At 42.9% G+C, this 12,788-nt stretch overlaps 1 protein-coding gene across 1 annotated transcript in view; it reads left to right on the top strand.

Annotated features, from left to right (window-relative positions):
- Positions 1 to 417: 417 nt before the first annotated feature.
- RFT1 (RFT1 homolog) overlaps positions 418 to 12,788 on the top strand; it is a 38,919-nt gene continuing 26,548 nt past the window's right edge. Inside the window, exons 1-6 of the mRNA XM_043442933.1 lie at positions 418 to 524; positions 3,909 to 3,994; positions 5,709 to 5,825; positions 7,007 to 7,196; positions 8,432 to 8,533; positions 12,520 to 12,657. Coding sequence (XP_043298868.1) covers positions 462 to 524; positions 3,909 to 3,994; positions 5,709 to 5,825; positions 7,007 to 7,196; positions 8,432 to 8,533; positions 12,520 to 12,657 — 696 coding nt within the window. The 5' untranslated portion in view covers positions 418 to 461. The remainder of the gene's footprint in view (positions 525 to 3,908; positions 3,995 to 5,708; positions 5,826 to 7,006; positions 7,197 to 8,431; positions 8,534 to 12,519; positions 12,658 to 12,788) is intronic.

Raw genomic sequence — 12,788 nt, 5'->3', positions numbered from 1 at the left:
ACAGTCTTGTCCAGTCTGATTCAGGGGACCATGGCCGTGATGTTGTAAGCGAAGGCCAAATTATCAAGACTCTTTTTACGCAGGTCCTTGAATAGCTTGTTCCTTTTGGCACATGAAGCCAGGGAAGGTAGGGTTTCTTGGTTGATGGCTGGGAGCTTTAGAGAAGGGGCTTTGGCTACTTTAACAGCGTCTCTTAGTATGGTCACAATATTTAATTTATTTCGGACGCGTAGGGATAGATACACAAACCACCAATTACTACAAAACTGAGCGGCGAGGCGGCGCAACTACACTGACGCAGCCGTACTCCCGTCCCCTTAAAGGGCCAGATCTTCCAGTGCCCCGCCTCCGCCGTACGAAAACTGCCAATCAGCGAGCGAGTCCCTCGGTGACGCCATCTTCTCGCGACGAAGTCGGGTATCGGAGGCGTTTCATGATGACAGAGCCCGTGCGCCGAAGCTATGGGCAGCCGGGAGGTGCTGGGCCAGGCGGCCTGGTTGGCCTCCTCAGGTCTGCTCCTTCAGGTACTCTGGGGGGCCGGCCCCAGCCCGTCTTGCAGCGGGATTCACGGGGAGACCCTCAGGCCCTTGAGAACCCATTCCGGCGTGGACACAGCTAATACGGAGGGGTTTGGCGAGAGGCGGTGGCGCCTGAGAGGGGACACCTGGGCACAGAGCTGAGAGATTGCAGACAAATCACTTTCCTTTTGAGCATTCTGTTTCCCATATGGCAGTAAGGGAGGGATGCCTTGGGTGCTCTCGAATTTGTTTTTTTTAAGCCAGGGCTTTTTGTTTATTTGTTAATTTTTTATCCATGTCCCACTCCTTACCTCAAACTTTTTTTCAAACTTTGACTCCCACTGAGTTCAGAGAGACAGTATGGCATAGCTAAGAACAGGGACCTGGGTTGAGACAGGCCTGATTTGGAATCTTGGTTCTATCATGTGCTTGCTGCATGACCCAAGACTCCTCCTCATAAAATGGGAGTAATAACAGTACCTAGGTCATAAGGTTGCTGTGAGGCTGGGTTGGGCTTATCTGTATAATTGTTACTTAACACAGTAGTATATTGACTACATCTTCCTTCTGGCAGCGTGACCATGGACAAATCACTTACTCCTCTTGGCACTAATTTTTATCATCTGTCAGATGTGGTACATGCCAGTTGATCCAAATGTCATCATTAAGATTCTTTTAACCCTAGAGCCAGGTCATTCTAAGTCATTTAGCCATGAAGCCAGGTGTTTCATGTTTTCTCTGTCTTGCTCCTGAGCCTTTCAACCCTTACTCACAAAAGCCCTGAATCTACTCTCCGCCTTATTTTAGAGAGGCAGCTTTTCACATGGAAGTTGAGAGAAAGAATCAGGCAGACCAGGGCTCACGTTAGGGCTTTGTCACTTGCTAAGTGCCTGCCTTTGGTGAAAATCTCTTGACTTCTACAGTCATCAGTCTGTCCTCTTAAATGAGAATGATAGTGCAACCTCACAATGTCATTAGGCATATTGTAAATACTTACTAAATGTTAGCTGTTTTTATTATGGTAATATGAACTTTTTAAATGATCATTGTAGGAATGAAATGAGATGAGCTACGTAAGGCACGTAGAAGAATTCCTTGCACAAATATACACTTAGTTAGCTGTTCATGTAACCCTTAATTAGGTGAATCCCGAGTTACTTAGTTGTATTTCTTTTCTATTTCACCACATTGATAGCTATTTGAATTCAGTGTTTTATCCACAGTGTTGATTGTTCAACGTCTGACGATATCTTAGTACTGAGATTGGCTTCATAAAAAGAAAACAAGTCATAACAGAAAACCCACTAGTCTAGGAGTCTGATGGACTTAGCCATAAGGTCAAGCTGGGTCATTTGCTTTTCATGTGGCAATCCCTTTGCTCTGAGACTTACTTGCTTCCTGTGCATTTACCTGGTTGCTTTTAGGGATCAGCTATTTAAAAGATGTGAAAGGGCTTTTTAGAAAAAACTATCAAGTCCTTTACAAAGTTAAATGAAGACTATGTTGCTAATAAGGCCCACAATATGGAGCAAATATGGGGAATGTGAACAACTTCATAGCTTCATTAGCTCAAACCTTAACTTAAGCCAATTAGGTGTGGATATGGCCTGAGACATTAAGTTTATTAGCAACAATAACTTTGAAGTTAACATAAATGTGTTTATGTGTTTGTTTATTTTTTTGGTTATAGCATGTGGGATCTTAGTTCTCCAACCAAGGATGGAATCCATATCCCTTGCACTGGTAGTGTTGAGTCTTAACCACTGGACCACCAGGGAAGTCTGTGTGTATGTGTGTGTGTGTTTGTAATAGCCATAATGTTTAGGTTTCTTGGAGTGTTTTAATTCAGTCTTCTGTGCTTTCTCAAATTACAATGCGGGCACTTGAGGTACAGTAGTTTTGCAATTACACTCTGTTCTGCAGGAATTTGGGAGTTTATTGCCTGTCTTCACTCTGAGCCAGCTATAGTGAAGTTATTAATTCCTTTTATTTGGATGCATTTTTCAAAAATGCTTTCATTTTTTTGGTGTTGTTTGGTCCTTGTTATCAACTCTGTGAGACAGGTAGCCTCATTTGACATGAATGAAAATTGAGGCTTACAAAAATTCGAAGACAAGTTTAGCTAAATGGTGAGTTGAAATGCTGAGCTGAGAAAATTTTTTCTGTTAAGAGCTGCGTGAATTCGTTTCAAATCTCTAAAATTGAATACAGAATTTGGTGTCTTATGTATGTACCTGCATGTTTCTCAGGAGAGGCTACCAAGCTTTCCTGAGATTTTCAAAAGGTCATCTTGGACTCCATAAAGATTAACATGGTGATGTCTTGGCTTTGGAGACCTTGCTGCTTTGTGACACTTTGGGGACCATGTTAGACTGTAGTCTCTCTTTTGGTCATACCTTTTCCCAGAGATATACTGTGGGAAATGTCACTGTGGTCCATTGGCATACTTCGGTTGAATATTCCAGATAGTAACTGTTCACGTGTAACTCAGAGTGCTTGACACAGAAGTGATCTGTCATTTGCATCATTTGCTCCGGAGTGCCTTTGAGTTGCCCTTGTGGGGCTGCCAGGTTGCAGAGGTGGGTGGCACTTAGTGAGGCTTGCACCCCAGCCATTATCCTCATTTGGCAACTTTATTTAATCGCGACCTGTTTTTCTCTGTCTCATGGGAAGAATTCTTAGCTCAGGTGGTTTTTTTGAATTGACAGGCCTAAGAATCTTGGGGCATTTCCTTTTCCAATGGCATTAGCTAGACTGTTTTCCTTTTTCCTCTGTTTTATATTATCTTATTGCAGTTGTTTAAAAGATATTTCATCTCCTCTCTGGAAAGTGGCAAATATTCAGTAAATATATATAGCCTTTTCTGCTTCCCAATTGACAAAACTAAAGTTCAAAGAGATTCAACATCAGTATCAGGTGCTTAGGTATTACTAGGCAGAAAAGAAGGAGAAATTAGACTCCATAATTCCTGGTAAGTCTGCTTTATCATGCAGGCTTTCACTTGCTAAGTGCATGCTCTTTCTAAATAGGTTAGAAAGGGAACGCCATTGTGAAGCACTAGCTAGAATTCCCTTTTTGCCCACTGGAGTGCCTGACTTTGAACCTGAAGAAATTCAATGAATCTGTCACGGCTTCCCTCTTCTTGTCAGTAAACTAGGGAAACTTACAAGCACCTTGAGTTCTTTGACCATTGCACACGAGTGCCAAGAGACCCCAAGGAATGAGATTTCACAAGCAGTACAGACAGCTTGAACATTTCAGAAAGAATCTCTCTGACAAAGCTTCTGTATGTCATTACATTAAGAAGAGCAGCCATCTTGTGTTCATTTCAGCAAAGTAAACCTTCCCAATATAGTTTATTCTTATGTATTTGTCTTCTTTTTTTGGCAGGTGTTGTTTCGATTGATCACCTTTGTCTTGAATGCATTTATTCTTCGCTTCCTATCGAAGGAAATCGTTGGCATAGTGAATGTCAGGTAAGAAGGAGTATACCCTGGCATTGTCCACAGCTTACATCCCTAGTTGGGTTTTCTTCAAACTCTGTACCTGTGTGTCACCCTCAAATTCTAGGAGCCTGGACCTTTACCGGAAGCAGAGTGTTTCAGCAGTGGGCAGAAGAGGAGCGTGCTGGGTTTGGGGGATGAGCAGGCGATGTTGCTTTTAATGGACCCGTGGTGTGTTTTCCATTAGCTGCCTCCAAATGCACATTTCTCTGCCAGCTCTTCTGCTGTGCCTGCTCTTAGAACTCAGCAGAGGAGTGGGAGTAATTCACTGCTAACTCCAACTCAGGTATAATCCTGTGTTCTTGTCCTGCTGACAGCAAAGGAAGCAGGAGTTCTGCAGATCGTGAAGATGTGCTTTGTAATTGCAGGGCCAGAGCAGCCACCTTCCCTCCCTCCTTAGTGAATTTTATAATTGGAAAGTGGCAGTGGGATGAGAACTGAGTCCTTGTCATTAGTTCCTCGGAGGCTCTTAGAAAGCCAGCTTGCTTTGTCTTTTAGACTGTTTCTTCTACTCTCCTCCTGTCTGTTCATGGACACCCACACATATTCTGTCTTCACAAATGACACAAAAGTATAGGAAGCGATGTGCGTGCTCAGTATCGCTCAGGTTCTTAGGTGTGTCTTCACATTCTGGTAAACAAGACAGTATGTTCCAGACAGCATTTTACATCTATAATAATACTTACTGAACATATGCTCTTGGTGCTGTTCTTGGAGCTTTAATGAAGGCTCTCAAACTTTGGTGGGCAAAAGAATCATCTGGTGAGCTTTGCACTAGATGGGACTGAGGAGGTGCCTGGGAACTGCATTTTGACAGTTTTTTCAGGTGATTTTGAAGTAGGGGCCATACTTTGAGACATGCTGTTATAAAAACAGGAAGGAAGAGGGCCAAGGTCTCAGGTACTCAGACTTTAAAGCAGTTGGGGCCTCTGTCCAGCTGGCCTTCCCCAGATTGCCAGATCCCTGCTCTGACAGCCCTTATCTGGCCTGCCCAGCTGCTTAAGGTATGGTTCGCTCTCATTTGGGCGGATGCACTGCGTTCCAGGATGGTCCTTGGGCAACCTCAGGTACCGTTGCCCTGGGCTGTCCCCACTGCGGCTTCATCCAGGTCACTGCCTGCCGAGGAAGGGGAACCATCGTTACTCTCTGCTGAGGTGCAGGAGGGTCCACCTAGGTGCTGCCCTCCAGGAGGGATGCAGACAGGCCTTGCTCATCTGGGTTACAGCAGCCCCAGTCATGGCTGCCAGCCTCGTTGCTTGCATTGAGATTCTCCACCGAGGAGAGCCTCGCTTCTTTCACAGGGGCCATTAGGTCACCAGTGTCAGGGTAGCCAAGAGGCCCTCTGGCTACCATTAGGGGTCATATTTTGTCCTTTTTTCCTCCTTATGGTCAGAGCCACACCTCTGCATAGACACAAAGATTGTAGCCTTTGGGGGCCACTGTGGCAGTTTCTCTCCTAGGCATAACTCTCCGTGGGCACACACTCATATGGCCCTTGTTGAGTTCCTAACTCGGTTACTGTGTGGGTCCGATTAGTTGGGGAAGGGGCTTCTGTAAGAAACCGTTGCCCCTCCATATCACCACCAAGATAACTGAGACTTTTCCTCCTCCCGGTTGCTGGAAAATCCCTGAAGTTGTCTCTATGAAAAAACTGCACATCATATTATTCTCTGCTTTTCCTTTATAGGCTAACACTGCTTTACTCGACCACCCTCTTCCTGGCCAGAGAGGCCTTCCGTCGAGCATGTCTGAGTGGGGCAGCCAAGAGAGACTGGAGTCAGACTCTCAGCCTCCTGTGGCTCACGTGAGTTGTTCTTTGGCCGCAGACAGTTTCCTGGAGGCAAGTGTAGTAAGTGAGAAGTTAAACAGCATTTCTTGCCTAAAGCTGAATAGTCTCCAGCTTGGGTTTTGCAATGGGCTTCTGGGCCATTGGCATGGGGCAGGAAGGGGAGGACGTCTGTGTGAAGGAGCTTCCCTGGCTGTTTTCTCTCAGGACAGCCAGGAGCCAGGAGGAGGCTTTGGGTGGGGGTTTCTGTGCCACGTTTCTAGCCCCATTTCTACCCCCTTCAGCCTCTGTAGGCCATTTCTGCTGTTTTGATTCCCACTGAGCCTGTGCCATCCTTTTTATTCCTAACCATTTCTTTTTACAGCGTTTTCTGATCTTTTAACAGCCACTTATTATTTTTTGAAAGCCTTTTGAAGTGTTTCTTTGTATCTTTCCTCATTTTGTCATGTTGATTTCACTTCTGAGCCTTTTAAAATATTCTTGAGGGCCAAGTAAAAAAATAAAATAAAAAATAAAATATTCTTGAGGGTCAAGTATATCAGCTAAAAATTGTAATGACTTTTCTGCAGTTCAGTTCCTGCCGGGAGGGCTGATGGTTCAAATGGTTTTGCAGTCCTTCCCTTGCATAACTCTTTATTACCTCATGGAGATGACTGTTGTAAGGGCTGGGACGTGTTTATTTTATTAGAGGAATGACTGTTAGCCACCCAGTCATGCTGAAGAGCCTTCTGGTCACACCTGAAGGGATACTGTGCACTGGACTTCCAGTTATTTGAAGTATAAGACCAGCTCTATACCATCCTTTAGTCGTTCTAAGTGCAAACAGCAGGCACTTCTGGCAGTTTTACTTGTAAGTCAGTGTAAAACAGTGGATAGGAGCAGGCTTTGGAGTTAGATCAGGATTGAGTCCTGCTTCTGCCCTTGACTAGCTGTTTAAGACCTTGGCCAAATATCCCCTATGCCTGTCAGCCTTAGTTTCTTCATCTTGTAAGTGGGGGTAATGACAGAGTATTATGGTGAGGACTCAGTGAGATAAACGGGGTGAATCATAGTGCCTGGCATGTAGTAAGTGCCTGAATAAGTGGTAGCTGTTTTTATCATGACCATATTTCTTTTCTGTTCAGTGTTACTATTTTAACATATATTTATTTTTATTGTTATATTTAGCATATTAAAAGACATTTTTTTCCCTTTTCTAGAGTTCCTTTGGGTGTGTTTTGGTCCTTATTCCTGGGCTGGGTCTGGCTACAGTTGCTCGAAGTGCCTGATCCTCACGTTGTCCCCCACTATGGAACTGGAGTGGTGGTTTTTGGCTTCTCAGCAGTGGTGGAACTTCTGGGAGAGCCCTTCTGGGTCTTGGCACAAGCACATATGTTTGTCAGGCTCAAGGTCGGTGTCCCTTCTGCTGTGAATGAGAAATGAGAAGAATAAATGAAAGAGTGGTTTTTTAAAAATGCTTTTATAAAAGAGAATGCTCTTCAAATTTGCATGTAAAATGTATTTGAAAAAAGGTAACATGATCAGTTCAGTTCATTCACTTGAGATTTGTCAGATGGGCTTGGTTGAAATTTACCTCTCCTGCACTATTAATGAAGAACAGCTTTGCTAATAGGGAAGTTACTAGTTTAAATAAGACTTTAAGAGGACCATAGAGGTTTTTTGGGTTTTCCTAGTGATTCTATTTAGTTGTATAATAATATTAACTTTTTCATGTTTAACATACAAAACAATTTAGTATATAATATATAAATCTTAAAGATCCATGAACCTACTACCCAACCCAAGAAATAGAGCAGTATTTTTCTTTTTAATTAGAAAATTTTTTAATGTGGACCATTTTTAGTTTTGGGTAGCCATTCCCTTCTACAGGGTGTCTTCCCAAGCCAGTGATTGAACCCAGGTCTCCTGCACTGCAGGCAGATTCTTTACTGTCTGAACCACCACCAAGGAAGCGATACATACGAAACAATATAGTATATAGCATATATATAAATCTTAAAGATCCATGAACCTACTACCCAACCCAAGAAATAGAGCAGTATTTTTCTTTTTAATTAGAAAATTTTTTAATGTGGACCATTTTTAGTTTTGGGTAGCCATTCCCTTCTACAGGGTGTCTTCCCAAGCCAGTGATTGAACCCAGGTCTCCTGCACTGCAGGCAGATTCTTTACTGTCTGAACCACCACCAAGGAAGCGATACATACGAAACAATATAGTATATAGCATATATATAAATCTTAAAGATCCATGAACCTACTACCCAACCCAAGAAATAGAGCAGTATTTTTTTTTATTACAAAAATTTTTAATGTGGACCATTTTTAAAGTCTTTATTGAATTTGTTAAAGTTTTGCTTCTCTTTTATGTTTGGTTTTTTGGCCAAAAGGCATGTGGGATCTTAGCTCCCCTACTAGGGATCAAACCTGCTGCACTGGAAGGTGAAGTCTTAATCATTGAACTGCCAGGGAAGTCCCAAAGTAGAACATTATAAATACTGTGTCCAACCATATTACTCACCCACCCCTACCACCAGGGTAACCATTATCCCAGATTGTCTGGGGTTCCTTTGCCTCTTTAGTTTTAATAATGTCTCTAAAGTATACCCTTTACTATGGGTTTGCAGGTGATTGCTGAGAGCCTGTCAGTAATCCTCAAGAGCATCCTGACAGCCCTTCTTGTGCTGTGGTTGCCTCACTGGGGGCTGTACATTTTCTCTTTGGCTCAGGTAAGAGTTACGACTTTTAACTTTGGTATAATCTCTGTTTCTCCATCTGTGTTTTACTTCTTGTTCCTGCTACTGCGTGGTTTGCATTTGCAGTATTCATGCATGTGGAGAAGGCTATAAGTTCTAGAAAGATGGTCTTGGCACTGCTTCTCCTCTGGCTGCCATGCCTGTCCAAGGCCGGATGTGGCCCTCACCAGGTCCCCACTGTGAGGGGGACATGAAAGTTTGTTCTCATACATGAAAGCTTCTTTAGATGTTCTGTGGGCAAGCCTATATCAAACTGATCTTTGATTGTCTGGTAGTCTTCTGGAGGAGAAAAAACAGCAAGGGGATGGGGTGGGAATCAAATTGCCTGTTATTTTCCCTGAATTTCAATCAATTGTTTTCAGAATAGCAGGAATCTCTGCCAAGCCTCTTTTAAACTTAGATTGAAATCTCTCCTAATTCAGAGGGCGTGAATCGAGTCATAGGAGGTATATTTTCAGTTTTAGCAGTTTTGGCTTCAGTTCTATCCCATTCTCTAGTTCTAATTCATCTTTCTAGTTCTATTAAAAATATAACTTATTTTTGTTGTTGTTGTTTTTGTTGTTGAGTTGTTTTTGTTGTTCAGTCACTAAGTCATGTCCCTGACTCTTTGTGACCCTATGGACTGTAGCCTGCCAGGCTCCTCTGTCCATGGAATTTTCGAGGCAAGAATACTGAAGTGGGTTGCCATTTGCTTCTCCAGGGGATCTTCAGGATCCAGAGATCAAACCCATATCTCCTGCTTGGCAGGTGGATTCTTTACCACTGAGACACCTGGGAAGCCCCCCATAGCTAGACTGTAAGTGCTAATTTACAAAATGAAACTAAGATCAAATAGTTATCAGACCATCTCATAGTTGAAACTAATTTGTAATTTTTCTTAATATATTGGAAAGCAAGTTAAAGTTCTTAGTAGTGATTTATGTGAAAATGTTTTCCTGTGTCCTAGGCAAAAACTGCAGATATTTCTGTGAAACATAGAAAAGCTAGATTTAAAATTGTAGATTAAGAATGAGAATTGCTTCCTAAAAGCAGCTTGCAACAATTGCATGTTTTAGAAATGTTACTTCTGATTATTTTTGCCACTGTTTATTAAGTCTAGAACTGCCATTCTCAGTGTTCATCATTGTTTGCGATGTACTCTCCCTAATAGGGTAGGAGGGTCATAGAGATGCCCAGTTACTGGTTGACTCTTCTTGGGAAAGTTACTTGCATTATGATTTTCTGATTATTGTAGCTCCCACCCAGGATACATCATAGATCATAGGTCAGCTAGGCCAGTTCTGAGTTTGAAGTTTTATTGGCATCCTTATCATAAGACTTGTGAAAGTTCTTCTCTGGGACATTGTCTGTCAGTCTCTGTGGGAAAGGTTAAAGAGCTAACAGCATCTCATATCACCAGGGGAGCCCCACCTATGGTGCTGGGATTCCCCTTTCTCCAGCTTGCCTCTTGAAACAGGTCCCTCAACTCTTGACATCATGACTCAAATAAAAAGAGTCAGTCTAGAATAATAAAGAACTCTCACAATTCAATAACAAAAGACAAACCACCCCAGAAGTGGGTCAGGGACTTGAATAGATATTTCTCCAAAGAAGATATATAAATAAGCACACGAAAAGATGCTCAGCATCATTAGTCATTCAGTTCAGTTCAGCTCAGTCGTGTCCGACTCTCTGTGACCCCATGAATCGCGGCACGCCAGGCCTCCCTGTCCATCACCAACTCCCAGAGTTTACTCAAACTCATGTCCATTGAGTCACTGATGCCATCCAGCCATCTCCTCCTCTGTTTTCCCCTTCTCCTCCTGCCCCCAATCCTTCCCAGCATCAGGGTCTTTTCTAATGAGTCAGCTCTTCGCATCAGGTGGCCAAAATATTGGAGTTTCAGCTTCAGCATCAGTCCTTCCATTGAACACCCAGGACTGATCTCATTAGGCAGATGTAAATCAAAACCACGATGAGATACTGTTTTGTACCCACTAGGATGGCAGTTATCAAAAAGATAGTAAATAGCAAGTGTTGTTGAAGATATAGAGAAATTGGAACACTCATACATTGCTGGTAGAAATGTAAGATGGTGCAGCAGCTTTAGAAAACAATTTAGCAGTTCCCCTAAATGTTAAATATAGAACTGCCACATAATCCGGCAATTCTACTCCTAGATATACACCCAAAAGCATTGAAGACAAGTGATCAAACAAAAATTTGTATACAGGTGTTTGTAATAATACTATTCACAATAGTCAAAAGGTAGAAGCAACCCAAATGTTCATCAGTTGATGAATGGATAAACAAAATATGGTATATCTATATAATAGAGTATTATTCAGCTATAAAAATGAAATACTGATATGTGCTATGATGTAAATGAACCTTGAAAACATTATACTAAGTGAAAGAAACCAGGAAGTAAAGGCCACCCATTATATGATTCCATTAATATATAATGTCCAGAGTAAGTGAGTCCATAGAGATGGAAAGCAGATTAGTGGTTATCAGGGGATGGAGGAATGGAGAGTGACTGCTTAATGTGCCAAGAGTTTCCTTTTAGAGTGATGAAAAATGTTCTGGAGTTAGATAGTGGTGGTGGTTACACAACATTGTGAATGTACTAAAAACCACTGCATTATATGCTGTAAAGTGATTAAAATGGTCAACATTATGTGAAAAAGAGGAGCAGGGACCCTGTAGTTAGGATATTCTGTGAAGAGACTGTTGCTCCTCCCCAGACTCTGGTCAGCGGGAAGGTGACAGAGGCAGGAAAAGGGGCTGGAGAAGGTGTTTGTTACAGAGGACATTGGCACTAGATGGTATGGCTCCCACAGCACTGCTTGTGTCTTAAAGGGTTTGAGGCAAGAAAGGAGGAGGGTGGGTGGCAGGTCTGTCCTCAGGCGTGGATGGGTTTGGAAAGCAGAGGGCCTACACCTGCTAAATCCAGACTCCTCTTAGTCCTTGATGTGTGCCTTTTTTACATGATAAGCCTTGGTGTTTCCAGATTGAAAGTGGTACCTGGAGATCCCAGTCCTCCTTGAGCTACTGCGCAATGCTGTTCTCAGGCTGAGAGAGGAGAAGGGAACTTGTAAAAAGGGGATCTTGGGATAGTCCTCCCCAACCTGCAGACAAAACTCCAGACTGTTGCTCCTCACCAGAAGCCATCTTTCTGTCTCAGATGGGAAGAGGGAGGGGTTGTGGGGCCTTTTATCACCTCTTCCCTCCCAGTCCTGTGGTAGCTCTTGCCCTGCCCATGTGCTGGGCAGAGAAGAGAGACAACAGCTCAGTTTTGCTTTTTAATCATAACATCACAGGTTTCCAGGGTTCGTGGGAAATCCCCAGCCCTAGATGGTGGCACATCCCTGGATATTAGCACAGCCAGGACATGTGGGTCCTCATGGTGTGCTGTCTAGGTGGGAAAGCCGTCCCTTTGGCCAGATACAAATCTTCTGAGAACGTATCTGACATTGCTGTGTGGTTGCCCTAGTGGATGTCTGTCATGGAGGTTATGTTCTGCCTGCCTGGAAGAACTATTCTCCCAGTCAGGTGGAGTGTTGTGATGCCTTCCCCAGCGATGCTGCAGTGGACCTGAGTGTTAGTGACTAGTACTGTTTTCCAGAAGGTGAGTCATTGCTCAATAGAAAGTACAGTTAATTAAGACAGTTCTATTTCTTGACTGGCCTTTATGGTCGTATCTATAGGCACATCTTAGTTATGGTGATAGTGGTGGGTGGTTTAGTTGCTAAGTTTGTAGCCCGCCAGATTCCTTTGCCCATGGGATTTCCCAGGCAAGAATCCTGGAGTAGGTTGCCATTTCCTTCTCCAGGAGATTTTCAGGACCCAGGGATTGAACCCTCATCTTTCTGCATTGGCAGGTGGATTCTTTACCAGTGAGTCACTGGGAAAACCCCTTCTTAATTATGCTTACATTAAAACAGTGCAATTAAAACCCACTATTTTCTTTTTTTCAGCTTTCCTATACTACAGTTCTGGTGCTCTGCTATGTTATTTACTTTGCAAAGGTATTGGGCTCCCCAGAATCAGCCAAGCAACAAGCTCTTCCTGTCTCCAGCATGACAGATCTGTTACCCAGTATGACAAGAAGTAGAGTAAGTAATGTATTTTGTCTCTTATCATTTTAATCACAGATGCTGGTTATCCTCGAGGGAAAGAAATGACAATTTATTGTTTATAGTTATAATAACAAAGATAATTTGATAACTCACGTTTATGAAGTGCC

Source organism: Cervus canadensis, chromosome 22 (genome assembly GCF_019320065.1).
Source record: "Cervus canadensis isolate Bull #8, Minnesota chromosome 22, ASM1932006v1, whole genome shotgun sequence".
NCBI classification, from domain to species: Eukaryota; Metazoa; Chordata; class Mammalia; order Artiodactyla; family Cervidae; genus Cervus; species Cervus canadensis.
The sequence above is the reverse complement of the archived record's forward strand: the minus strand, read 5'-3'. Positions and strand labels throughout refer to the sequence as shown.